At 37.5% G+C, this 26,412-nt stretch overlaps 1 protein-coding gene across 4 annotated transcripts in view; it reads left to right on the forward strand.

The window, feature by feature from the left end:
- The window catches only part of ppp1r13bb (protein phosphatase 1, regulatory subunit 13Bb), a 36,046-nt gene that overhangs the window by 1,642 nt on the left and 7,992 nt on the right, over positions 1-26,412 (forward strand). For 2 of the 4 annotated variants that reach the window (XM_061746291.1, XM_061746292.1), the window contains exons 3-12: positions 8,539-8,686; positions 9,648-9,767; positions 10,355-10,425; positions 16,439-16,540; positions 19,040-19,214; positions 20,506-20,705; positions 21,535-21,699; positions 21,899-22,091; positions 23,522-23,650; positions 26,035-26,162. In XM_061746291.1, coding sequence (XP_061602275.1) covers positions 8,539-8,686; positions 9,648-9,767; positions 10,355-10,425; positions 16,439-16,540; positions 19,040-19,214; positions 20,506-20,705; positions 21,535-21,699; positions 21,899-22,091; positions 23,522-23,650; positions 26,035-26,162 — 1,431 coding nt within the window. The remainder of the gene's footprint in view (positions 1-8,538; positions 8,687-9,647; positions 9,768-10,354; positions 10,426-16,438; positions 16,541-19,039; positions 19,215-20,505; positions 20,706-21,534; positions 21,700-21,898; positions 22,092-23,521; positions 23,651-26,034; positions 26,163-26,412) is intronic. The other 2 variants (XM_061746293.1, XM_061746294.1) reach the window with 2 other exon arrangements.

The raw sequence follows: 26,412 nt of genomic DNA on the forward strand, positions 1-26,412 counted from the left end.
GAGTCAAATTCCCTGTCTTGTTTGACCTGACTTGGCCAAATAAACCTGATTCTGAAGACATGCACACACCTGGAAAACTAAAGCAAACAAATATTCTCTCACAAAAACAAGGTCCTTTATTTTTATCAACTAGCAAAATTCTAAGGCATCTTTTTTCAGTTTATGTCCTGTACAGGTTTTAGAAAAGCATCCATCATGTCTCATTTGGGTGCTGGAGCAGATGCTCTGATGAACTCTCAAAAACTCATAGAGGCTCAGAGTAATCAATTACTGTGCAATAATAATAATAATAACCACAATCATATGTTGTAACAATGCACCTTTCAATAACCATGTCTACCTCAGACTGCTGCACCTTTCAATTTTTTTTAAACTGTATATATGTTAATAAGAGCTGTCATTTGTCTATTTACTGTACAGTGAGTGAAACAACCGGAGTCAAATTCCCTGTCTTGTTTTACCTGACTTGGCCAAATAAACCTGATTCTGATTTTATACCGTCAAAACAGCTCTGACCTACCGAAGCATGTACAAGGAACATCTGAGTGTCTGGTGCTAGAACTCAACAGATCCTTAAATCCTGGTTGGCAGGCAGGTGGAGTCTCTGTGGTGTGGGCTTCCTTCTCCTAGATATCCCCAGTTCCCATCAGATCCGTATCTGGGGAGTTTGGAAGCTGGGAAATGCCTCAGACTCTTTGTTGTGTATTCTTCCGACCATTTCTAAGCCAAGTCCACTGCTGGAGATGACCGGAGATTGATGGTGGCATATTAGAGGGAGGGTGGTGTTTGCACTAGTCTGCAAACACATTTCGGTTGGTTGCCAGTGTCACAATAATCCACGTGAATGCCAGAGCACAGGTTTTCCCAACAGATGCTGGATTATAAATGTGTCTGAAACTATGAGGATGATTGTAACATTCTGAATCTTTGACAGGTAAAATACACTTAAGCTGCAAGTCCAGTTACTCTAGAAGTGATACAAACTTTTTATTACAGTACAATTTGACCTTTTTTTTTACAGTAGCATTGTGTTCCAAAATCCATAGCATACTGTTATTTTTATGGAGATAGTTACAATTACTAAATCTTTACATACAAGAAGTACACTCAAGTGAAGATGCTTTTGGATATATTTGATTGTTGTTTATAGCTATATTTCTGATGCCCTTTTAACATGATGAATACAATATAATTTTACTTGCTTTACCAACTTTGTAATCCTTTCCCCTCTAAAATTACACAGGTAGAGTTAGAGTATTGTGTCTCAGGGTTAATAGGTGACGTACATACAGTACCTTCTACTTTTCATTTAAAAGTAAATTCTCATTTGAAAAAAGTAATGACAAATATTTTATTGCTATAAAGTAGTAGGTACAGCTAAGGCTAACATTTTCAGTCTATGGTTTTCTGTGGAGTTATTGTTCTAGACATGTCCTGTATAGAACTGAATACCTGAGTGGCAACTCTATAGTAGTAGTTCTTTGTTTGGGGCCTCTTTTGTCATCTTTAGTTGACAATGCAGTAATGAATTGTGGGGGAAAGGTTTGCATTCCTTTTGGTTGTCAGGGAGATGAATATGTACTCAAATGAAAGATACATTTACACTACAGCTCATTAAGGTCACATCATAAAGGGTCATTGACTCTTGGCCAGTTGTCTTAGCTAATGCATATTTATGAGTTAAAATTACAGTATCACAAAAGTGCTTTGTCTGTTTCAACCCAGAATATGACCCCAGAGGGGCTCATGGCTTTTCTAGTAGTACAAAGTAACTATATTTGCTGCAGTTGTCAAGTCCTCAGGATTGACTGCTACTATAGTCTCAGTGGACAGTTGTATCCTGTGGCAGCGACAGGCTACCACAATGAAGTGAAGGAGCCAGTCGAGCAGAGACAGAGAGGCACTTGGTTCTCGCGTGACTCCAGCAGCCAATGAGATATTGGTAGATCTAGGTCTGTGTGACTGCGTCGACTAATGCTCTGTTGTTAAGGGGAACTTTTGAGCTGAGTGAATTGTCAAGTGGCATTAATCTCATGCAGTGGAACTGGGCAGAGCGTGACTTACAGAAAAAGTAAACATTGTATCTTATTTTCACTCTGCCACTTTTGTAGATTGAAATGTTTAAAAAAAAAAAAAAAAAAAGAAACATCAGCCAAGCATTGTTATATTATAAATTGCTGATCATTTAGGGGAAAAAAAGAAGGATGGAAAGAGAAAAAAAATGTCCTAGGTCAAATTGGGTGGACTATTCAATATGAGCAGATGAAAAGAGTCAGGTATTGATTTATTTAACAAGTCGCACTTGTTTAAGGCTGGTAGAACGTTTTTCATGGGCTAAGGAAATATACATAATTAAAAAGCTTTTCTAAATGCTGTCCTCCAATGCACTTTTTGTAAGCTTTCACTCAAAATTACTTGCATAAATTGCAGATTAAATTTTTAAACCCTTTGGAACCTTCCTGTTACTTTTTCCACTGTTGGGTTTTCTTTTAGCCTTTTCAAGACAAAAACAAATACAGTACCTTTCCCTGTGAAAGTGTAATAATCAAAGGTGTAATTGTCCTACAGCCAACAGATCTTTTTCAAGTTTAATATGGAACCAGCTAAAAAAGGTGCCACTGTGGTTATCCAGAGTAAAATGATCATATTTGCTTTAGTTTTCGGGACCAGCAAGACAAGTTTATTGCATATTTTTTTGTAACTATTTCAGTATCCAGTATGGTCATAAGAATTAGTGACACAGTTTTTGAAAAAAAAAAGTTGTTTTTTTTTCCTCCTGCAAAGCGATCTGCAACAAAGCAGTTAAGATGATTGAATTGTAGACATTTTAATCATTAAATAATTTCAGCTTCATATAAGGAAAACATTGCACTTATAGTTACGGAGTCAGACATTTCTTGTGCATGCCCTTTTTAAATCATTTGTATGAATTTAACAAAATTCATTCAGTGACATGAGAGGCAAAATCAGATTTGAGGTACAACATGAGTTTTTTTTATGAAACCAGCCTGTTCTTTATAAATAATGATATTGCTTAACCAAAGGATACAATTCTAAGTGATCTAAAGATTGAAAGAACACCAAATTAAATCAGACCAACATGTAGCCTGTGCTGGATGTAAAGCAACATGGTACATAAAGCGAAAAGGTTTTTGTATCTCTTGACTATGCATTATGAAGATGTGACCCCAGTTCAGTTATCACATTTTCAGCCACTAATCAGTGGCCACTGGGAATGTTGTAAAAAATTTGTTCCCACTTGAGGCTATGTTTTAGTAACCTGTGACCAAGCATCAATGCCTCATTTCCATGCCTTCGTACACCACAAAAGAAAACAAAAATTACGTATACAAGAAGCAGGAGCAAGTTTTTGATTACAAAATGTTTCCATTCATCTATTAAAAATTGCTGATTTTTAGCATTTGTTAATTTCTCCAATTGCGTTCTGACCTGTGAAAATGATGGGACTGCTGTGAAAGTGGGGGCAGTTCTTAATCCTCTTGATACTGCTTATCTGTTGATCTGAATTTGTTAGTTTGATTTTAAATCTATTTTATCGGTGTACAGAAAAAAACAAACAGCATTATTAACTATTCAAACTGGCTAGTGAATTTACCTTTAACCATAATTTATTCCAACATCTCAAATGTAAAATCTAATAAGAAGTTGTGTTTTTTTTTTTTTTTTTTTTTTTTTTTTTTTTTAATTTAAATTGGTACGTTTTTGCTTCTGACTCATGTCAGAGATCAGGTTAGCAAACGTTCCCATTCCCAACACATGCATGTCATCTGTGATACATGGATCATGTTCTTTTAACCTCCTAAAGATCAGTCATTTAATCTCTAAAATTATTTTATTGCATCTTTATAGTTTTCAGGATGCTGATTTGAAACACCGCTCATGTCACAACAACATACAGCTGAACCTTTTCATGTCTTTATATGATTCTAACCTGACCTGCTTGCCATCCACAAATGTGCCTGAACTATTTTCATCAGCAGCAACTCCCAGGCGTACTTTTCCCAAAGAAGCACTTGTCATGCCCCTCCTCTCGCAACCCCACCACCCTGCGACTCCCTCTCTTTCTTTTTCGCCATTTGTTTTACACCGTCTCACTCTCTCTTCCCCCTCCCCTTGGAACGGCACATACAGCTAGTTTTCTCCCCCCCCCCCTACTTCCCAAGTCTCCTCTGCAGCACTTTTCTAATGCACGCATCACTGTCGGTTTTAGAGCTCTGCTCGGGATGGCTTAACAACTTACAGTAGTCTCATGATTGGAAAAGTGTCAGCGTTATGATGAAGAGGTTTGTGACTATAGTGTTACATGGCCTTGTTAGCCTCTCCAAGGAAAACCCCATCTGGGCGAAGGAGCATCATCGGCCACCAAAGAAAGAGATCAAGAGGAAACGGAGGGCAGTCAAGAGAAACAAGAGTATGGGCAAACGCAACTTAGTGAGGGCGGTTGGTATTTCTTCAGTGGTCTCACCAGGATCACTGGAGTTTTTCTGTGCTGATAATATTCTAATGTATATTCACATGATTTAATAATTTTTAAATATTTGAGGGTGCAGTCTCCTGTGTACTGTAGTAGTGTGGGTTTTTGTGATGTTTTTAAATTACGGTCAAAGTTACTCCTTATTGGTCGTGTGACATAATTTACTGTTTGTTTTGACATCCACTGAAGGATATTGAGCATGCTGGCATGTTTCGTTATAATAAATTATCCCACCGGAGAGCAGGCTATGAGGGAGTCTATATTTTATTATGCCTCCAATGTGTAAAAGATAGTAAAACATGCATGGAAATAAGAATGAACACTACTTCCAGTAGTGAAATCACAGACATTAGTCATATATGCATCCAGATTTCCAGTGTTTATGGACTATTTGAATTGTTTGGGATTCCCTTAATCTTATTTTTTGATGATGTCGCAGTTTATTATGATGCACTTGGCGTTCCAGTAGTTCCTCATTTGCACAATTATAATCTATTAAAAATACGAGTCAGCAACACACTGACAATCCTTTCTTTAGACTTTTCCATTTTGAGTCTTTCTTCCATTATTGCTCTTGCAAACCAGGTCCTGAAAACATCTGCTATTACTGTTTTTGTGTTTTAAGTTGATATTAATATTGGTGGAGAACTACTGTAAAATCTTTGATGAATGTTTGTTTTGCCACTATTTTTATATATATATATATATATATATATATATATATATATATATATATATATATATTTTTTTTTTTTAGTTGTCATCCTTCAATAGTGCAGTTATCTTCTGAGTCTCACAGTCATGAGTGAAGCGGCAAATGTTCTCAAGTGCAATTGATCATATTATTTTGCCCAAGCTGCTGGTGAAAATGTTAGTGAATCACCCGGTTACATCATTACAAAGCATGAGTCACTTTATCTCAGTCTATAGGTAGCTGGCCAAAGCTAAATTATGAATGACAGTGATGGTAATTATTACTGCCTTCAAGCTGTATGCTCAGTTATCCACCCCACTAGTTTGAATTGAAGTTCCAAAAATATCACAAATGTATAAAATAGTCTTTTTTTTTTTTTATTTATTTATTCTTTATAAGAAATGGTCAGTTGAAGCGACAGGAATATGTTCTAACTCTGGTATTAAACAGATGTCAATTAAATATGACACGTGACACAACGGTATTATTAAACCATTGCATATTTTATTAGTTCTGCCACACAAGCATTAAAGTGGTTTGTGACAGCTTATATTTATTTCTAATCAAATTTATGACATGATTAAAAGGCCCCCCCTTTACGGTCACAAATGTCAAACACTTAATTTTCTTTCTGTGTTTTTTTTTTTAAGGTTTTCTGGCACTAGTGACCTTTTTACTGAGATAGAAAAGCAGGGCAGATAGAAGATGGGCAACAAAGGGACTCAGTCAGCTGTATATAAACCTCCCACATGGAGCGTCACCCAACCAGGAGGCAGACCTCAAAATATTTTGCTAAGATTGATTTCCGTGTTACTCGAGTACAATAAAGAGCAAAATAGATAAGGTAGCACATTGTGTAGAAGTGAAGGGTTGGCTTTTCTGTTAACAGTTTAATGAATCAGAAACTGCTGAGTTTTGTTTTTTCAGTTTCCCTGATGAGCTTTCTTTTTTATTGACACGTTGATTTCTTGTATATTTCCTTCTGTGAACTGCTCGCATCCTGCTGTTCACTTAAAGTGAGACCTGTTGGATGAAACAGGAAGGCTGTTCAACCCCTCGAGTGCTCCCTGCCAGAGGAAATTATAAAATCCTGCCTGCCTCTTCAGAGGGAAAATATTGTGTAGATGTGCCTCGACATTTATCATATTTCATGTTTTCACCTCCCACAAACCCAATTACACAATTATTTTGTGCGCATATATTATATTCAATATATTGAAGATTTGAAGAAGTTCTTTGGGTCCAAAGATTAATAAATCTGATCAGTTACAGTTTTTTTTCTTTTAAGTTACAAAGAGGAGTAATCTTAAGAAACGAAAAAGTTTCTCTTTCTCCTTGTTTCTCCTGTCTTCTCAACCTAGTTTTTCATAACCACAGTAGGTTGCACTTTTTAACCTTTATTTATACAAGTAAAATCTCATTGAGACCCAGGGTTTCATTTAGAAGAGAGACTTGCTTTTAATTTCATTGGTTCCTTAAAGCACATGAAAATAAATTAGGATTGGTTCTCCCAATGTTTTGTGGGCAACAGTGCTGTCTGAGACTGTAGGTGGTCAGAAATAAAAAAAATCACAGCATCAAAGGCTGATTATACTCATAGTATTTTGTGTAATTCTAAAAAAAAAAAAATTACTGTATCCTTGCTTTCATCCAATCAAAATATTGCAATATCGTAGTTAGTTTTTTTTTACAAAGAAAAGTTTGGGTTTTTTTTCAGAGCAGATTTGGGAGAAGTGTTTGTTGTTTTTTTAAATATTTTTTGGGGGGGTCAAATTCATAGAAATTTGCAGACGGACAGAGCTAATGGCTAATAAACGTGCACAACTGAATGTTTTCAGCATGTCAACAGTAGTCAACAGCTCTGGTAAATGGCCTCAATACCTCAAATTCCTCTATTTATGTTCAACCCAGAATCACATCCAGAAATTAAAGGTGTGACAACAAATCTTATAACAGGATTGCTGTTTGGTGTTGAAGATGCTCATTATCTGTTCATTTGTTGCAATCATCTTTCAGTCACCAACCGCCTGTGTTTTCCTGTGTTAATGGTGCAGTAAACAAGCAGCTCTCTCTGCTACACTTCCAATTTTCCAAAAGTTTTTTTTCTATGTATTTATTTTCAATTTACTGCAACAACATAATTCCCCTTCTGGGATTAATAAAATATTGAGTTGATCCTAGTAGCTGCCAACGAGCAGCTATGATCACTTTGCCCATGTTAGCACTAAAATACACACACTTGAATTGCAAATTGCTAATACAATTCAAACTGTGTACTTGCCACATGCAGGTTACATTCATATTATAGTTATAATTATATTTATGTTTATGTTCATGTTCTGGATCTCTGGAAAGCGTCTAGAGACAACATCTGTTGTATTAGACGCTATATAAATAAAATTGAATTGAATTTAATTCACAGGGTTGTAGCATCAGAACAGCACAGAAGTTCAGCTTTAGTCTTCCTTCAAATCCAGCAGCACACTAAACCTTGTTGTTTTGACATCATAGAGCTTTCACATTGAAAATTGAATGTATTTTTGTATTCTTTTTCTCCTTTCTTTCGTTTTCTTTTACTAAAAGCCTAACTAGGGACAGGAGATGGAAACTAGCAATAGCTATAATCTCTGTATGCAGAACATCAGTCACATTGGCTTGTTTGTAATGAGTGAATGTGATCACATGTAAACCTGCATTGTCCCTATTAAATAAAATAAATTAAAAATTAGAAGAAAACTTCTTGAAGGATGTGTTCTCAGTACTATAAAACTGAGCACTTTGTTTAAATCTCCTGGGTGTCTGTAGGAGCTGCAGGTATTGGTTTGAATAGTTTGAATTCATGTTGAAGAGGAGCATTTAAACCCCTCTGAACCTTTTCGCACAAGCATTGGTTTCGAGTTGGAAGAACCACATCTGTTTATTGTGTATTATATTTGGGATTTGAACAATATTAGATATCGAGTTATTAGGGATGGCACCGGAGTTTCACGAGTGTTGTTATATAAGCGCAGACAGAAGCATGTGAGGGCATGCATTGCAGTGTTTAACCTTTCAGTCCAAACTGTTTACCACACTGTCAGGCCCAAATCATAGTAAACGGAAACGCAGGAGGCACAGGCTTGTATGGATCAGCAGCTCAAACTAAACACTCCCAGATGGTCGACAACAAAACCTAGCATCAGCAGAGTGAGCTTTGTACGTCACCGGGTGGGTTTAGCTTCATCCGTAACCATCAAATGATGATAAGGATGTGCTTTGGGATTCTTTTAATAATGTTTCATTAGTAGTATTGTGTTTTTCTCATTTGGTTATTTGTGCTCCCCCTGACTACTTTATTCGTCCTTTTTAGATGATATTGACAGTGTACCTCAGTGACGGGGAACAAGCTGCGACTGAGGTACCCATCACACCTGAGACAACATGTCGGGATGTCGTTGAGTTCTGCAAGGAGCCCGGTGAGAGCGGCTGCCATCTGGCTGAGGTCTGGAGAGGCAACGGTAAGGGAGCTTTGCTGTGCTTGTCATAAAGCCTGTTTACAGTTGATCAAAGCTGCGCGCAGGGAGTGTTTCACTTCATTTGGGGAGCAGCGTCCAGGTCTCTGTTGTGTTGTAGAGGAAAAACAGAGCATCTTACCTTGAAGGGCATAAAAGTGACGTTATCTAAAGCCCCATTATCAGTGTGTCGGACAGAAATGTCATTATTTGCATCTTTTATATGTCTGTATGACACATTATGACAAAGAGTAAAAAGAGATGTGTTCCAAAGTCAGATGATTCCCTTCAAGTGCTATTACGTAGGTCAGGGAAGGGTTACATGCCTGTGCAGTCCACAGCACTGTCACAACAGATTCCACTCAGTCCGAACGGTTTGCACTCATCACATTGTTGTGCTGACACACCCGATGTTATCAGCATTTTTTTTCTTTTTTTTTTTTTGACTCGGGGCCCATTCCTCTGTTCAGCAATACAGTGCTGATGATGCAACTGTCTGTCCCCCCAAAATCTCTGTCTTTGTCTCTGTTTCTACTGTCTTTTCTTATGACACGCAGGGCTTAGATCCTTGACATAGTTATCTACTGATTTTGCAGACTCTTCTTGTGGATGTCATAACTTGATTTAATCCTGCATTAGGAAATTATCCACACGCATCATTACATAAATGGATAATTTATGGAGCTTTTTGAGAAAGCAGATGATGGGAAACCCTGACATTTTATTCCTGGAATATTATTACACTTACTTGGCTTGAATAAGATTTCCTACTGTTTGATAAACTTTTTCTCATAAGTTAGGAAAAGGGAAGACTGGCTTTACGCCAGGACACACCCAACCATTTGTCTGAATTGTGGTGCCAAATTATCTGCCTCAGACTTGTAGGTAATTTTCTGCACCTATGACATTAACTGACATTCATAACTTTTCTGTTTTCCCTTCTTGTTCTTGATGTTTCTTCTTTAAGAACGAGCCATACCGTTTGAGCACATGATGTATGAGCATCTACAGAAGTGGGGGCCTCGGAAACAAGAAGTCAAGTTCTTCCTTCGCCATGAAGATTCACCAACTGAGGGCAGCGATCAAGGTGTGTATAGTGCAGAGATTTTCTTCTCTTTGTTGTCTGTCTCCATGAAAACAATTGAAGAGTAAACAGTGGATTTTATAGATTTGAAGACATTCCTTACTCCTTTTCTGGCTGGGTTGTTGATGACGAATAGTGGTGTCACTTGGAGATTAACTGTTCTCTGTTTATTGTGCCATATTAACTCTTAGGTCTGTATACATGCTTGCATTTTCTTGTTGCAGTGAAAACATTCATGTAGATGCATATCATAATGTCCCACACAGTTTAAACCGGATTAAGCAGCTTAAAATTGAAAATGGTGTGTAGTCCTTTTTTTTTTTTTTTCTCTCTCTTTGAGACAGTTTCAGTTGAATGGTTTTGATATGTAATCATTTGCCATTAAGAATTAAAAGTCCTTTGTCGAACTGAAAAAAGTGCATTTGACGCTCAACAGTAGGACATGTCTGATCTGCAAGTATTTTCCAGTTTTCCCTGGAACACTATTCCACGTCGTTTGGGCATAGCCGTATGAAAACAATTGTGTGTGAATAATGTATGCCGTGTGTTAGACATGTGTTTGTGATGGTTACTGCCGTGTCTTTGTACAGGGAGTCAGCAGTCTCAGGATCAAACAAGTCGCAGAAGTGGAAGTACCGCAGAGAAGCACAATGAGAATGGGGTAAGAATTACCTGTTCAAATGTTATTACATATATTAATTTTCTCATTAGCAAGCCATTATTGTGGTAGCCTGGCCAGCCACCCTACTTATTTTCCTCTTCAGTTCAAAGAATCGGTCTGGTTGTTCTGGATTCAAATGTGATTTTCAGGTGGTAGTACCAACAGATGCAGGAGATATTGCTTCTGGACGCTATCGGACAGACATACCATCAGTCAGAGAAACGAAGCATGTGACGTAGGCAGAACTACAATCAAAACTAGTATCAACAAAGTTATCAGAAATGGTGTGCTGTGGAGTAGTAATGCCAGCTAATTATTGTTGATGATTTTTCAGTACAACTTGAGTGTTTTAACAATTCTGCAGTTACCTTGGTTGCAGTGGCCCTTGGAAGCTCCTGTATGAGTTCTTGCATAAAGCCCGCCCCCGCCCTGTTGTGATTGGTTCAGTATGTTGCGTACCAAGCAGCTGTGAATGGGAGAGGTGTCAGATCCATTTCATGAGTGAATGGGTACGGCTGGGCCAACCTGTGCTAATTTAATCCTTAATTCAATGCACACAGCTATGACTTTAAAAAATTTTTTTATCTTTGTTACCACTTATTGTTTACCACTGCAAAGCTCCTGTATGACACAGTTTTAAGTAAAACGTGACTAGTTTAAAGCGAGACCCCAGTGTCCCAGTACTGCTTTAATTCCAGTCACTGAGCTTTCCTGTCAGGCGTACTCGACTCTTTTTCTTTAGGATGTGTCTACTAGGAGACTTGAATGACTCTCACAAGAGTAGCCTCTGGCACGACATCCTTTCTCTGTCTGAGCATCTGTCCCAGATTTTGTATCAGAGTGTTGTGGGTGGTTGTTGTCAAGGAATTGTGACTAATTTAACCTTCAGGGTTCAGGGAAGCAGAGTAGTGTGGGACAAAGGCACCAAGTAGCTGTGTCTTTTTAGTAACCTGAAGATCCAAAATGTTTAATCACAAAAAAAAGATTTAACTAAATTAAAGGCTTTGCTTTCATTTTTGTATGTTTATGTCATTATTTTAAATTTCTGTGTATATGATTTAACTTGACCATGGTTCCCAAAATGCAAGGATTCAAAGAAATTTGGCTATTTCGCTGGAAAATGTTTTTCAGAAGCTGGATCCACTTTTATTAGTTAGAATGCAGAAGGTTCGTCAAAAAGGTGAAAGAACTTCCTCAATATTTCTTCTTTTTTTTTTTATTTATTTTTAACCAATTTTTAAGAAAAAGTTGGGACACATAAGAGCAGATGGAGCACTGCATGTGGATCAGCTTTGAGGTAGCAAGTGCATCACTCACATGACCCAGAGTTGCTGACATGAGAAAATAATCACATCTAACCCAACGGCTGAATGGGATTGCTAAAGACCTATCTCCATTTGTCTTTCATGCATAGAGAAGGTCACTGGCTTTGTTTTTGTCCTCTTTCTTTTGGCTTTGTTTCAGGTTATCAACTCCAGTGCAGTTTATTTCAGCCTCCTGCTGATGACCATATGGAGCTTAATTTACTTTCTTCAATCCAGTTATTCCACAAAGTCCATGTATGGAGTGACTTTCTAAACGTTATATTCAAATTTAAACTGGAAACACAACTGCTGCTACTGTAGTTACAGCTAGCTACAGACAGTTATTGATTCAATCAATAAGTATGCTGTCTTTGAAAATAAGATGTAAAATATGTGAGCATGTGAGGAAAGTAACAAATATCTGAGGACATGTCCCACACACAAGTCGGTACCACTGATCCTGAGGAAAGCCCAAAAACCAAAATGTTGGTCATTACACAGTGAGTTTCAAAAACAAAACGACAAGATACGAACAGAAAAAAAAAATGAGCTAGAAACAAAGTTTAATAAAAATTATCAAACAGAATCTGTCAAAAAGGTGAAAGTGAAGGAGAAGGGAACTGCTCATGACCTAAAAGTACTACCTGAGATGAGGCTTGATTTGTATTAATGCTAGTGAAAGTAGCACATTAAGATGTATTGACTCATTTACTAATATATCAAAAGTATTCACGGCATTTTTGTTTAGATGACCAAAGTTGGTGAAAGAACGGGTGAACCTCATTCTGCTCACTGAAGTTGAAGTTAAATATAGGTTAAAGCAGCATTAGTGGCCTGGTTTTGTTTACATTATCATTAAAAGTCTCTGCCTTTGTCACTATGTATTTAACAGCAGTATCTTTTGTAACATTTCTCTTTATTGGATATACGTAGTCTTAAAGCTGAAACGTCTCTCTCTGTAATAATACAGCAAAATGAATGTGCTTAAGCAAAAAAAATACTATGTAGTCTTTCAAATACTTATGATTTAGACTGGAGAGCCACAGAAGTGCTCTTCAGACTCCTCCGTTTCAGTATCATCCTGCCACTAAACCAAAAAGGCAAAACCATGATTTCATGGGTACTATTAACTTTGTCGATGAACAAGAACTGCTTTGCTCCCCAAACGGCCCATTTGCCCGCACTCATTTATGTCCAAGTTTCCTCTTGATATCTGATTTAGAGGATTATATGAGTTGGCCGCCTGGATGATATAATAGCCCCAAAGAGGATAATATTCTTGGCTTTTCCACGGGCAACTGCCCAAGACCCTGAAGCTGCCTCATCGTCTCCTCACATCGTCTGAGGAACGCAGTTTCTTAGAGAACTGATCATGGCGGTGAAGAGATGGCATTTATACATCTGTAAAAGGAAAAAAAAAGAATCTGGGTAATTTGCATTTTGCTAGAATAATAGTCTGAAAGAGTTCAGAAAGTTTTCACACAAAATAAAAATAATTTCATATCATATAAGATGTTTGCAGCTAAGGATGTTATTGAATGAGTAATAGTTATAAATAGGCTACATATTTTGATCAAAATTAAATTCCTGATGATTATTCTTTTAAAAAATAATTTTAGATATGTATGCCTCGATGCAATTCGTGTCCTAGTTGGTGAACTCGTGGCCAGCCTATCTTCCTCCCTGACCGGCTCAGTTGGCTGTTTCTCCACAGTGATCTTAGGAATTGTGTTTACGTTACTCCCTCGGGTGAATTGTCATTGATGCGGTGTTGCTTGAAAGCATTTGAGTGTAGTTCTCTTGAGTGTCCCAGTGGCTTCCCCCCCACGCTTTGCATTTCTACAGCAATTGAGTCACATACAGTAGTCCCTTGCTCCCTTGTGAACCTGAACTTCTCTTTATATGAAGGGCCTTACACATGTGAGGTAAAGACACACTGCCTGAGTAATCTGGGCAACCCTGCACAGAGAGTAGTTTAAGTTATGCACAATGCACAACAGAAGTAGAAATTGTTCCTGTACAGAGGCATGTTTTGTTCAGATAAGCCAAATCAGAGAAATATTTAATTATACTAATCGTAATAGAGCAGTACAAGACAGTTATGTCCTTGCTTGTTAATTTTACTTTCTATTCCGGCACTTTACATATGTTTAGGATTATCTCAGCAAACTGTAATCATACACTTACGCATAGAAAGCCTCTTATCCGCTGTGACATTTCCGGGATCATCTCCTCCCTCTGAATGTTCCTCCAAAAGTCTGAGGGCATTTCAGAATTTCAGTAAAGCGTGTGGTTTTAGGAGCACATTCACTACATGTGCTCTTTGTTAAAAGCTAGTCTGCCAGAAGTCTTGAAGATTTCAAGAAAAACAGGGCTGAAGACCTCAGAAAATCCTCCTTTGCAAACTCTTAAACATCATCACAGTGTCACTCTGGATGAAGAAGGGAACTTCATAGCAACAGTTTGGGAAGGTGAACCTTTTTTTATCTTTATACTTTGCAGGTTTTCTGCATATTTTCTCTCGAAGCCTGTTTCAAAAAATAGATTATATTTTGTTGGATGGAGATAACTAATGGATTTCTGTGTGCGCTGTGCCAAGCCTGCATGTTATGGTTGTACTATTTATTGTTACGGCTGCATCATTTACTTGGAGACAGGAAACTATATTTGTAACAAGTTAATAAGCTTTCAATTGATTTATTTATTGATTTATTTCAATAACAAATAATCTTGAACTTAGGTCCCATTTGCTTCCCATAAACTCATCCATTTGCTTCTGTCTCACTGTCTCACATATAATTTCAATACAACCGAAATCCTAAGGAAGTCATTTTAATTTATATATTTTGTGTGTTTCTATTATCAGACATTACAATTAGTCAAGTGGTGACTGAAGTTAAGCCCTTTGAGGACCACAGACAATGGCAGTCAGTTCTTTAAGTATATCAGATAAAACCACATTCCATTTAAATTTAGACTGCTTTTAAATGTGAAGTAGGCGGAAAACTTAGTTACTCATCCTTGTGTGGCTGGACAGAATTTAACCATGGTTTGTGCGTCAATTTGCTAGATTTACCACTACTTGCATTTAAAAAAAAAAAAGAAATGAATAAGACAACAGAACAGATTATTTTGCTTCTTTGCCAACAATAAAGAACGGTTCTTTGCAAGTCTACACCTCATCTTGTTGCTGACAAACCCAGAGGGGAGGTGTGACTGCACTTTGAGGGGTGCTCATGACTTTACAGAGGAAATACAAAGTGCCCAATTAAATCTGTGTCTAAATGAGATTTTCAGATATGGTATGGGTTTAAAAGAATGCAAATACAAATGCAAAAACAGAGTATACTACCTAGTCCTAGTGTTGCTTGATAGCAAAATGTTCCTAATAGCTTGCTGGTCAAATGCAGCCTTTGTTTGTTATTTATAATTGTTCCCATGAGTGAATCTACTTTCTCCACACGCTAAAGACATGCATGTTGTATCACTTGTTGATTGTAGATGCCTGTTTAGTGATTGTTTAGCGTGTACAACTCTGCTTTTTCTGAGCTATTATCTGCTAAATGAGTATATATGAGAGACTGTTTTGTATAATCTTACTGTACATCTGATTGTCATAAACATGTTGGCCAGTATTACTAGTGATCAACAGTAGATGATTGTTCAGATCATTTTATGTAAGAAAAGCAACAGCTTCCCACCAATATAAAGTATAAAATAAATGTAATCTGTGCCTTTGGTGATTTCCATTTTCTGTGGAAAAAGGAAATCTTGTACATTGAGTGCATTCATGTTTTGTTTTGAATGATCAAATTGCCCTCTGATGATTGTGTGTCAGAATAAAACTGCCAACTTTTCTGCTGGTAGTTTTGCTGTTACAGTTCTGTATTTTCTGGCTCATGTGATATGATATGAAGCTTATGTCACCAAATGGCACATTGCCCTTTTAGGCTTAAATATCCTGCCTGCCGAGTCTCACATTTAACGTCCCATAACAAATGGAGATGTTTTGGAGGAGGAAGACTCAGACTCGGTACGGCAAAGTCTCCTGTTGTTTGACCCTGAGGCTGCTCAGATCAGACTAAAACAATTCCTGCAAATGGGTTTTTGTGTTTCTTTGTACTTTTTTCTTTTTTCTTTTTTACATTTTCATTTTTATTCTTATATAATCTTTGTAGCTTATGTAACTTTGGTGCTGGATATATTATTCTGCACTTAATGACTGCCAGATTTGTCTTTTACATCGGTGCAGATGGACAAACATACATGCTGCCGGGAAACAGTTTAGAGGCAGCTTTTGCTCAGAGCTGATAAATGTTCGTGTTGTGGCTGGAGGAAAAGCCTAGTTTAGTGTAAAGTGTGTCATCCAACTAAAAGCAGCTTCAGGGGAAAACCAAATGTCAGCTCTTGTCCTGGTCTAAATATTAAAAAATACAAAAAGAACAGCTTTTTGAACAAGGAAGATGAATCCTTATATTTTGACCTTTTGCACGTAATACGTTTTTTCTTCTTTCTTTGAAATAACAGGAGTGTTCGTAAGAGGACAGCATTATCTATTACCAACAAACATCCCTACGGTTTAGTCGTGATGCCTCTTCTCTGCCACTGTACATCTGTTGTTCTTGTAACATCTAAGTGGGAGTCTACATCAAGATCACATGGCTCAGATTTTAGTGTCTTGACCACTTTTTGTCTGTGTTTTTGTGTAGGTGGGGAATCAGCGTGTGGAGCTCACGCTCTCAGAGTTGCAGGAGATGGCCACCAGACAACAGCAGCAAATTGAAGCTCAGCAGCAAATGCTTGTTGCAAAGGTAACACCTTAACTCTTTTATCTTACCACAACTCCTTTCTTACAATATTTACATTTTTCTAACATAATGGCACACTGCATCAAGTCATTATTTGTTGATGACTGGATTCCTTTTGGTTAGATTTACTGAAAGCATGTTAAATTGTGTAATAATGATTATCAGTAAATTGGCCCCTTTCTTTTATGTTAATGCAGCTTTTATGTGAATGTTTTGTATGATTTTTTTTTTTTTTGATTTTTTTTTTTTTTTATTCTGAGAAATTTCAATCCAAAATTAATTTCTGAGAGACAGCAGACTAAAATTTAAGCCCAGTTTCTCTTACCCGATCAGAATGATTGGAGTTGGTCTGGCATGTTTCCATGTGATGCACAGACACAACAGTCTCTTGCAATGAACACTCACAAAATATCAAAATTAGACTTCATAATTGGCCTGTAAAGCTTAAACATCTGTTGGGAATGATTTATACGGCTCCTTTTCATTGTTGCTTATGCAGTTATGTAGTTTGACACATGCATACACCCTTTTTTTTCTGTAACGTTTTCCAATCCAACCAGCAAAGTGAAGCATCTAAAACGCATCACCATACATTGGAAAAAATATTAAAGCGTTATAGATTTTTATTAAGATGAAAACCTACCTTAAGATGAGTCACACTTATCAGGAATCATTCCTTTGATATATATATATATATATATATATATATATATATATATATATATATATATATATATATATATAAGTTTGAACTCTCTTGTGAACCCTTTTGCCATCATATCAGTTGTAAAAGCTTCAGCACCTTTCATCGTGGGACATATTAGTCAAAGTAAAGTTGGCAGATCTGTGGTTATTGCATCCTGAAGATTTAGATTTTTTGTTTAATTTCACATTTATATTCTTCACTTTACATTTTGGCAAAACGGTAAATGAATAAATGTGTCAGTTTCAAGAGACTACAGTTCACATCATGGCAGTGTAACATAAGTTAGTCATTATTTTAAATTTGTAAAAATAATATTGACTGAGTTTTTATTTCATCCGCCAATCCCTTTGCAAATGAGCGGAAAAAGTAAATTTTGGACGTAACAGACTGGGCACGAGTTCAGTTAATTTCAGGACAGTCTTTAACAACCCTGTTATATATCAGATGGAGTATTGACGCACAAGTCTCTTTAGAAGAGTCCATCGTGACCTTAAACAGGGACAACCTGTTATATAAGAAATGAGATGGAATGCAGTGTGAGTCACGGTGCAGGGATTTCCTACACAGTCAAAAAATATACTTAAGTTATTATATGAACACATCCACGGATACAATGAGTCGTACGCACTAAAGCATGTCAGAGCTTAAAACTATATAATACATTTCTCATGTTGTTTTTTGCCCCACATGAAGTGCACTTCCATGTTATTGTAATTATCACATACAATCCTTTCTCTCTTTTTAAAAACATTTATTTTTATTTTTTTACCTACATTATCTTCCCATACTCACCTGAAGCACTCACTAAGTGGTAATATTCCTTTAAATCAAAGCACTTCTCTTCTTAGTGGAAGCAGTGGCAGCCGGTCTTAACACGAATGGTCTACCTTGTCACTCTGTGGCATTTCAGGACACTAGCCAAGTCAGTTGTAATTTGCTGATCAGTCATGCAAGAAGGAGCCTACTGTAGAGAGCCACAGATAAAGACTATTTATTGCCTCTGTTGTGGTGTCTCAAAAGTCGGCCCACTTAAACCCCTGCAGTCATTTAGGAGACTTTGGCCTGTCATTTCCTATTTTAGGACCCTAACTGGAGCAATTCTCAGCTGGGTAGAGATATGAAGTCATCTGACCCTTTCCACAGCCTTCAGACCGTCTTGACAGAGCCCAGAATCCCATTTAATGTTCACGGTAGACCACATTAGCCTAGTTTAAGGCATGTCTGCCTGTGAGAATTCTCTCGAGCTTTCAGATGGGGTCTTGCCAGTTTCATAGTAATATACTATTATTTATTTATTTTATTTTATTTTTTATTTACAACTCAACAACTTACAACTTACAGACTCAAATGGATTTTTGATCATAAAATATTTGCACTTGCTGACTATTTGGAGAAAGCGTGGGATAAACGAAGAAAAGTAACATATATTTAAAAATATCCATTCTGGTTTTTGATTTATTTATTTATTTTTGTTTTTCCGGTGTACATTGTGCAGCTCCCAATTAAGTGTGTGTGATATTGTGTATTTGATGATTTTCTGTTTCTGGTGTCTTATAATCCCGTAAAGGGATGGGTCTTCGGACATGACACAAAAATAAAAATTAATTAATTCATTCATTCATTCATTCATTCATTCATTCATACAACGATACTTTAAATTGTATTATGTGTCATAAAGAGATTGTCCAGAGCTTGAAGCAGCAGATACTATTAAGAACTGCCTTATAAGTTTGGACACAAATGTGCATTCTCAGTTTTTCCTTATCAAAAATCAATGTCTTTTTCTCTCTCTGAAGGAGCAACGTTTGCGTTACCTGAAGCAGCAGGAGCGCCGGCAGCAGAATACTCTGTCAGAAAGCGAAAAGCTGCAGAGGCTCAAGGATCATGTGGAGAGCCAGGAGGCGAAGCTCAAGAAGATCCGGGCAATGAGAGGCCAGGTGGACTACAGCAAGGTCATCAATGGCAACCTGTGTATGTACACTTTTAATATGTAAACAATTTCACTAGAATGTATCTAAATGATGATATGAGACAGTCTGTCAGAGTAAAGTTTGGAATATAAGCAGATGTGTACATATTTAAATATGTCACAGAAGAAAATCACAAGGCTATCCAACTTGAGTGTTTAGTAGGGATGTAACAATATATCGTGCCACGAAATTTCGCGATACAAAAACGTCACAATACGTGTCGTGGAGGTGACAAACTGTATCGCGATATTGGGTTATTAATATTAATCTATTGTGTTGACTAGAAACGTGCATCTGACCATGACCGCGACCGCACCTCGACCCGGGAACCAAAATCTTACTCCGCTCAGAAGAAACTAGTCCCGTCTTATGGTCCCGTTTTGAGCTCTGAACTTTAACTGATGTAAGTCTGGTGTAGAGTTAAGGCTTACCTTATTAAATTAAACCTTTTTGGGGTCGTGAGTAGGATAAACACACTTCTGCTGAGCTCCAGTGTACTTTAATGTCCGCTCAACAGTGTAGGATTTTAGAACATCAACACAGAACCTAGTGCTGTATCACTCCGCCCAATCTAAAACATACTAAACTCTACAGATAAACTGACTAGTGTAATTATAGTCCCTGATTTACATCAGAATATAAAGAATATATTTATAAAATAATGAACCTTGAATTTCCAAAATAAACTTCTTAACAAAAATAAATCTCCTCTTACACTAATAAGGTGAGCATGAATCAATATTTTTTATGATGCAAAATTGTATGTATTTATTTACTTTTATTTATTTATTTAATTTTAGTTGTTAAATTAGAAAGAAAAAAGTCAAATCATACATGAGAGAAACTATTCAGTTTGTGGCAAAATATGTTTACTGAAGATGCATAATGCAAACCTGACATTTACTTTTAGTTCAGTTTGTGGAAAATGATTGGCCTGGCTTTCTCTTTAAAACTTAAACAGTTATAAAGCATTACAAACTGTAACAATAGAGCAAACGTACAGCATTGTTTTGTATTTTGTGTCTTTCAAATAAAAGCCAATTTTTTTCCAGTCATATGTTCCTCATTCAAGGTTGTTAAAAAAATACTGCTATAATATCGTATCGTATCGTATCGTTATCGTGACCTCAATATCGTGTATCGTACCGTATCGTGAGATTAGTGTATCGTTACACCCCTAGTGTTTAGTTATCTTCATGAATGGCATTTTCTTTTTTTCACCACCACTTCATCATAGCTGTTTGTGGGTGCACATGACAGTGTCTTCTCCTTTTTGTTTTTATGATGGTCAGCGGCAGAGATCGAGCAAGTCAGCAGCCTTTTCCAAGAGAAGCAGGCCGAGTTGCAGTCTGCGGTGTTGAGGGTGGAGCAGCTTAGCCTGCAGCTGGAGGATCTCCGGAGAGGAAAGCTCAACGGCATACAGACCAGCCTGGGTGGCCAAGTAACCAATGCAGCAGCTCTAGAGCTCCGTAAACTGTACCAAGAGCTTCAGGTGATGCACTGCCTCTTCTTTCAGTATCCACCAGAGGTGTCAAAAGTATTCACATTCATTACTCAGGTAGAAGTATAGATACTAGAGTTTAAAAATACTCCTGTAGAAGTTGAAGTATCAACTTGAGTTTTTTACTCAAGTAAAAGTATAAAAGTACTGATTTCAAAACTAATTAAAGTATAAAAGTAAAAGTAATATAAGGGGGAAAAAGCTATTAAGGACAAAAGCCATTGAAAATGAATGCATCTTAGTATAATGCAAATATATTAAAGAACCATATATGTGTACTATTGAGCATTAACATGTGTTTCAGAGAGCAGGAGATATGATGACTAGTTGCCTATAAGTATTGTAATGGTGTGAAAAGTCAAACTTCAGAGGCGTGTTATCATTTATCCTAACCTTTACTGGAATGTACATCCAAGTTTAGTTGCAGGAATCTGAGGGAACGGATGTAAGAACAAAACTGGACAAGAACATCTGAAACAACCACAACCAGATTCACTCTATCCGGATGGAGCAATTTAACTGGATAGTTTTGTTTTAAAGGCCGAAATGAAATAGAGTAACGAGGCTGTTTTTAAAATGTAAGGAGTAAAAAGTACAGATAATTGCGTGAAAATGTAAGGAGTAAAAGTAAAAAGTCGTCTGAAAAATAATTACTCCAGTGAAGTATAGATAACCAAAATTTCTACTTAAGTAAGGTAACGAAGTATTTGTACTTTATTACTTGACACCTCTGGTATCCACTTTGTTTAAATTACCTTTGACCGCTGTGGTGGCAGTATGTATGTTTCATTTATTTAAAATTGCATCCACCTCCCCTCAGATCCGGAACAAACTGAACCAGGAACAAAACAGCAAACTGCAGCAGCATAAGGATCTTCTGAATAAGCGTAACATGGAAGTGACGCTCATGGACAAGCGCATCAGCGAGCTGCGGGAACGCCTCTACAAGAAAAAAGCTGAGGCACGTCAAAAAGAGAACCTTCCTGTAAGACTAGGAGCACTTAACACAATTCTTTAAATCCCTCTCACAGACATGGTCACTCTAATATTGTTCAATGTAGAATCTATGATTTTTAGCATTTCAATTTAGTGGTTATCTCCTTGATATTGAAATCAGTAGCAGTTCTTTTCCGTAAGATCATTTTACTTTTAACATTTGTAACATGTGCTCTCTTCTCTTACAGCTCAACAGAGCCAACGGGCCACCTTCTCCCCAGCCAGCTCCTGGTACCCTGGGTCGCGTTGCTGCTGTCGGGCCGTATATTCAAGTTCCCGTACCAAGTCGACAGGATGGGAGCTACACCTTACCACCTGAGCCTCTGAAGCCTCAGTCAGTAGTTGTAAATAACCAAGCCAACCAGGGCCGGCCCAAATCAGGTTGGTGTGACACCAAAAAAATGATGTTGAGGCATGTGGGCATACTGTAAAACATTTGATAAGTTTAAATACACGCAGTGGTGGACAGTAACGGAGTAAATTTACTTGAGTACTGTACTTAAGTACATATCCAGAGGATTTGTACTTGAGTATTAGATTTCTTTGGTACTTATTACTCTTACTTGAATACATTTCCAAGACAAATATTTTTACTTTTACTCGAGTGAATTTGTAGGAAGGCTGAAAAGTACTCTAAAAGTACTTTCAGGTCTGCTCTTTTTTCTTCTTCCCTAAAATCCTATTGGACACAAGCTGTTTTTGTCAAAGGAGGAGACCTATCACAGTGCACGCTCTCCACTGGGATGTACGTAAAGCGGAAATACGTCGTTATTGTGTCTGCCGAAGCAGAACTACCTCTCTGCTTTCAACAACTCAACATCGAATTCTCAGAAACAAGAGTTAAAAGATCCTTAAATTAATTTAGAAAAAATATAGTAATTTACTGATGTGGAAAATAAGAAATTTACTCTTACTCTCACTCTTACTTAAAGTAAATTTAAAAGCATTTACTTTTGGATGCTTAAGTACCTTTAAAAGCAAGTATTTTTCTACTCTTACTCGAGTAATATTTTGACTGAGCTACTTTTACTTGTAACGGAGTAAATTTTGACCAGTAGTATTTGTACTCTTACTCAAGTACTGGGGTCGAGTACTCTGTCCACCTCTGAATACACGTAATATCAGCGGCAGAAGACTTAGGTCGAAGTTATGGTCTTGCAGAAAAGGAGACTGAAAAGAAGACTTCACAGGGTTGGGTTTTTTGTTTTTGTTTTTTTAATAAGTAGAAAGTGGATTGAACAGAAGGAGAGCCAGATTGACACCAGCACGATATTCATTGAAGTAATAATTTCTTTCCTTTTGTCCGATTGGACAACCATGCAACCCTTTCGACTTGTCCAAACAGTGTGTACAGTAGTTGCCCTAGGCTAGTGGGCAAACATGTGTTGACCTGTGTGAAGTGATGTGGGAGTGAATGTCAGACCACCAGTCTCAGGAAGATAATGGATGACACCTCCCAGTTCAATGTTTGGTAGATTGAAGGAGCTTCTACCTCTCTCCAGCATGCAGTGTGGAAGGATCATAAATCCAGCTTTTTTTCTCTTTACGTTGAACAAATACTGCATGAATAGATGTAAATGATATTTCCTTCATGTTTCTTCCCTTCCTGAACTGTGTTAGATCTCTATCTGGACTTTATTTCTGTGATTTCCTTTTTCCTTCCTCTCTAACCTCACTTTCTTTGTATGTCTTGTGTAACCTGTCTCTTCCCGCCCTTGTTTTCTCTGGTCTCGTATGTCTGCACTGTCCTGTCTCTGTAACGTCTCTGCTTCGATGGGGGTGGGCTTGGGGGCAACTCTTCCCCTGGGTAGACGGTGTGCGAAAGCCTCCCGGTCCTTGGAAAGTGTCTGATTTAGACATCGTTGTGGACCCGGTACCCCAGCCCCTTCCAGAATCCCACCCAGGCCCTGGAGCCTCCACTGGCTCTGACGGCACGTCCCGTGAGTGCACAATGCTGCATAAGCAGAGGGATGGCAGGCACCTACTGAACCTTTTCTCTTGACTGTGGCACAGGATCGTCAGCATGCTTCAGAGTTTTTACTCTTTGAGTTAATACTATGTGGTTATTGGTCAGTCATTTACTTAATTGCCAAGACTGGGTTATCCCCAGTCACACCAAAGCCTACTACACTCTAATCACCTCGTGCTCTTTTTATACTCCAAGAAACTGATGTGATGATTTGCTCCAACAGCCTCAAACAATATGAAGCTTACCATGGCAGCTGCAGAATCTGACTGAATCCAACAACTGCTGACTAATGCCATCATTAAGCCGTGCTGCCCATGCAGTATTGTTTCTGTTTTCCTGAATGGAAGAGAGTACACATCATCAGCTCATTTAGAGGGTTTCCTGTGTGTATTGGCTAATAACTATGAAGTAGTGAGCTGTCATGTTGAAACACTTTGCTGCCATCTGCAGAAATGTTACGTCCTTGATTGCAGTTGACATAATGAACAACTGGCAAAGCGCTGCTGATCCTGTGCGTGTGCGTTTACACGTTTGAGAGGGTTCGCAGAGTTGAGTGCCTCATGAATTTACATTGACAAATAAGTCCATAATGTTGTGGCTTGGTTCTTGTTTCATAACTGTCCCAGCCTGTCCGTTGTAACCTCTAACCTTCATGTCACATCCTCACAAGAGCAGATGTGTGATAATAGTCACAGGCTACGTCCAAATTAATACGTTTTCATTTTGAAGCGCAAAACTTTTATGATAATTGCACCTGGCATCCACGTGACTCAAGCAAATTCAGCCCTCAAATTCTAAACTGTGTGGATGGGCAAAACTGTAACCCTCTGGAAACAAAAAAGTTTCATTGATTTGTTTCATAGATTTGCTCTTTTGGGTCATTCATGACTTTTCCTGATTTTTCCAAAATATTATTCAAACAGACCTTAATCATGGTGTAAAGAGTACTGTGGAGATGGAGCAGCGGAGGCTACTACTATGATTTGCAACCAAAGTCTTAGTTTAAGTTTAATTATACTGCAGCTACTGTACTTGCACATCCAAGGAAAAAAGCCATTATAACATTTCTAGTTTTCAGTCAGTTACCAGTTGTGTGCACATGTCCAGTGAGCATGGATGACTATGTGACATTTATGGTGATGTAATCTGGATGGACATCGGGCACTCTGACATTGGGCTGAAACAGTAGTGTGGATGGTTGGTTTTCGTTTGAAACAGCGTTTTGGACCGAATTTGGACCATTATGGACGTAGCCACATGGACAAGGAATTTAACTTTTGCATGTTTAAAAATCATTTAAACAATCACTTAATAAGTCTCATCTCTTGACAGTTAGGAGCCAGATCAAAGTATTTTCTTTCCAGTGTCAGAAAACTGCCTGGCATTTAATATCAGGAAAGCAAAGGCCCTGATATTGTTTATGCTGACTAACTGTCAAGTTTACAGTGCATACTTCTCTTTTGTTGTCTTTCTTTTCATCATTTCTTTTCACTCATTCCATAGTGCCTACAGGTGCAAATCCTTCTTCTTTTCTTACATCTGAGGCAGCATTTACTGTCTTTACCTGAATCCTCTACTCGTTCTTGACACTCAAGTATTCAAATAACAACTACACAAGTGCCCTGTTTAAATACTAATGTATTTATTTCCATCATCATCATTGCTGTGAACTGAAGGCTCAGGATTTTTGTACTATTGATCTTTTTTTTTTGGCCTGAAACCTAAACTGTGTTTATGGTTGCTTTTTTTTTTTTAATTATTATTCTGTAGCTGCAACTAGTTAAAATACCTCATCAAAAACAAAACTAATCAAAGCATCTATCTACCAAAGAGTATTTCTCATCCATGGATCAATGTGTATATATAATCAAAAGTTGAAAAGAACACACACAAAGCCAGTTCTCTAAATATACATGACCTTTTCCTCCATTTGGTGATAGTGGTTAAGAATTTGTAATTTCCGGAGGCCTGGGTTGATTGTTTTTTGGTTTTTTTTTCTGCAAAAATGAAAAGGTCATTTGAATGCAAAGCCGGCAAGGCAGTGTGAGTGAGTACCATTTAATGATGTCTAGTTAATAGGATAAACTTAACAAAATCCTGAACCCTCTCTTCAGTGTTACATGAACTTGTTCTTCATGTGGTATCGCTGAGATTCCACATGATACCGTTGATCACTCAGGATTGCACGTATCATAATAAAAAATGAGGAAATTATGCCATTTAGTCCCAGTTCTGCATAGTGACATGCTTTGTCACTATGTTGAGTTGTTTAAAAAAACATGTTCATAACACCGCCTTTATCATGAGATATGTTTTAGTTATTTGCAACACACTTAACTCTGTCCTGTTGTGCAGCTAATGACACTGGTTGGCCTATTGCAAGCAAGACCGGCACAACTCTAAAGCCTCCTGAGAGAAGAGACTCAGGGAGCGATACGCAGGGAAAGAGCCCTCCCTCTCCTGTTGCTCCAGGTGCAGAAAAGGTACATGTTTTTCTTGTAAAGTTCTCTCTTTCAATACTCTCAATTGATAAACTTTTACATTTTTCTTTTTATAAAGTCCAAAGTTAAAGCCATTTTATTTTCGCTATATATACAGGACTGTTATTTTCTGTAATGTTAAAAAAACAAAAATGTCATACATTCTGGATTCATTACAAATCAACTGAAATATTGCAGGCCTTTTATTATTTTAATATTGCTGATTATGGTTTACAGTTTAAGATTCCCAGAA

Source organism: Cololabis saira, chromosome 18 (genome assembly GCF_033807715.1).
Source record: "Cololabis saira isolate AMF1-May2022 chromosome 18, fColSai1.1, whole genome shotgun sequence".
NCBI classification, from domain to species: domain Eukaryota; kingdom Metazoa; phylum Chordata; class Actinopteri; order Beloniformes; family Belonidae; genus Cololabis; species Cololabis saira.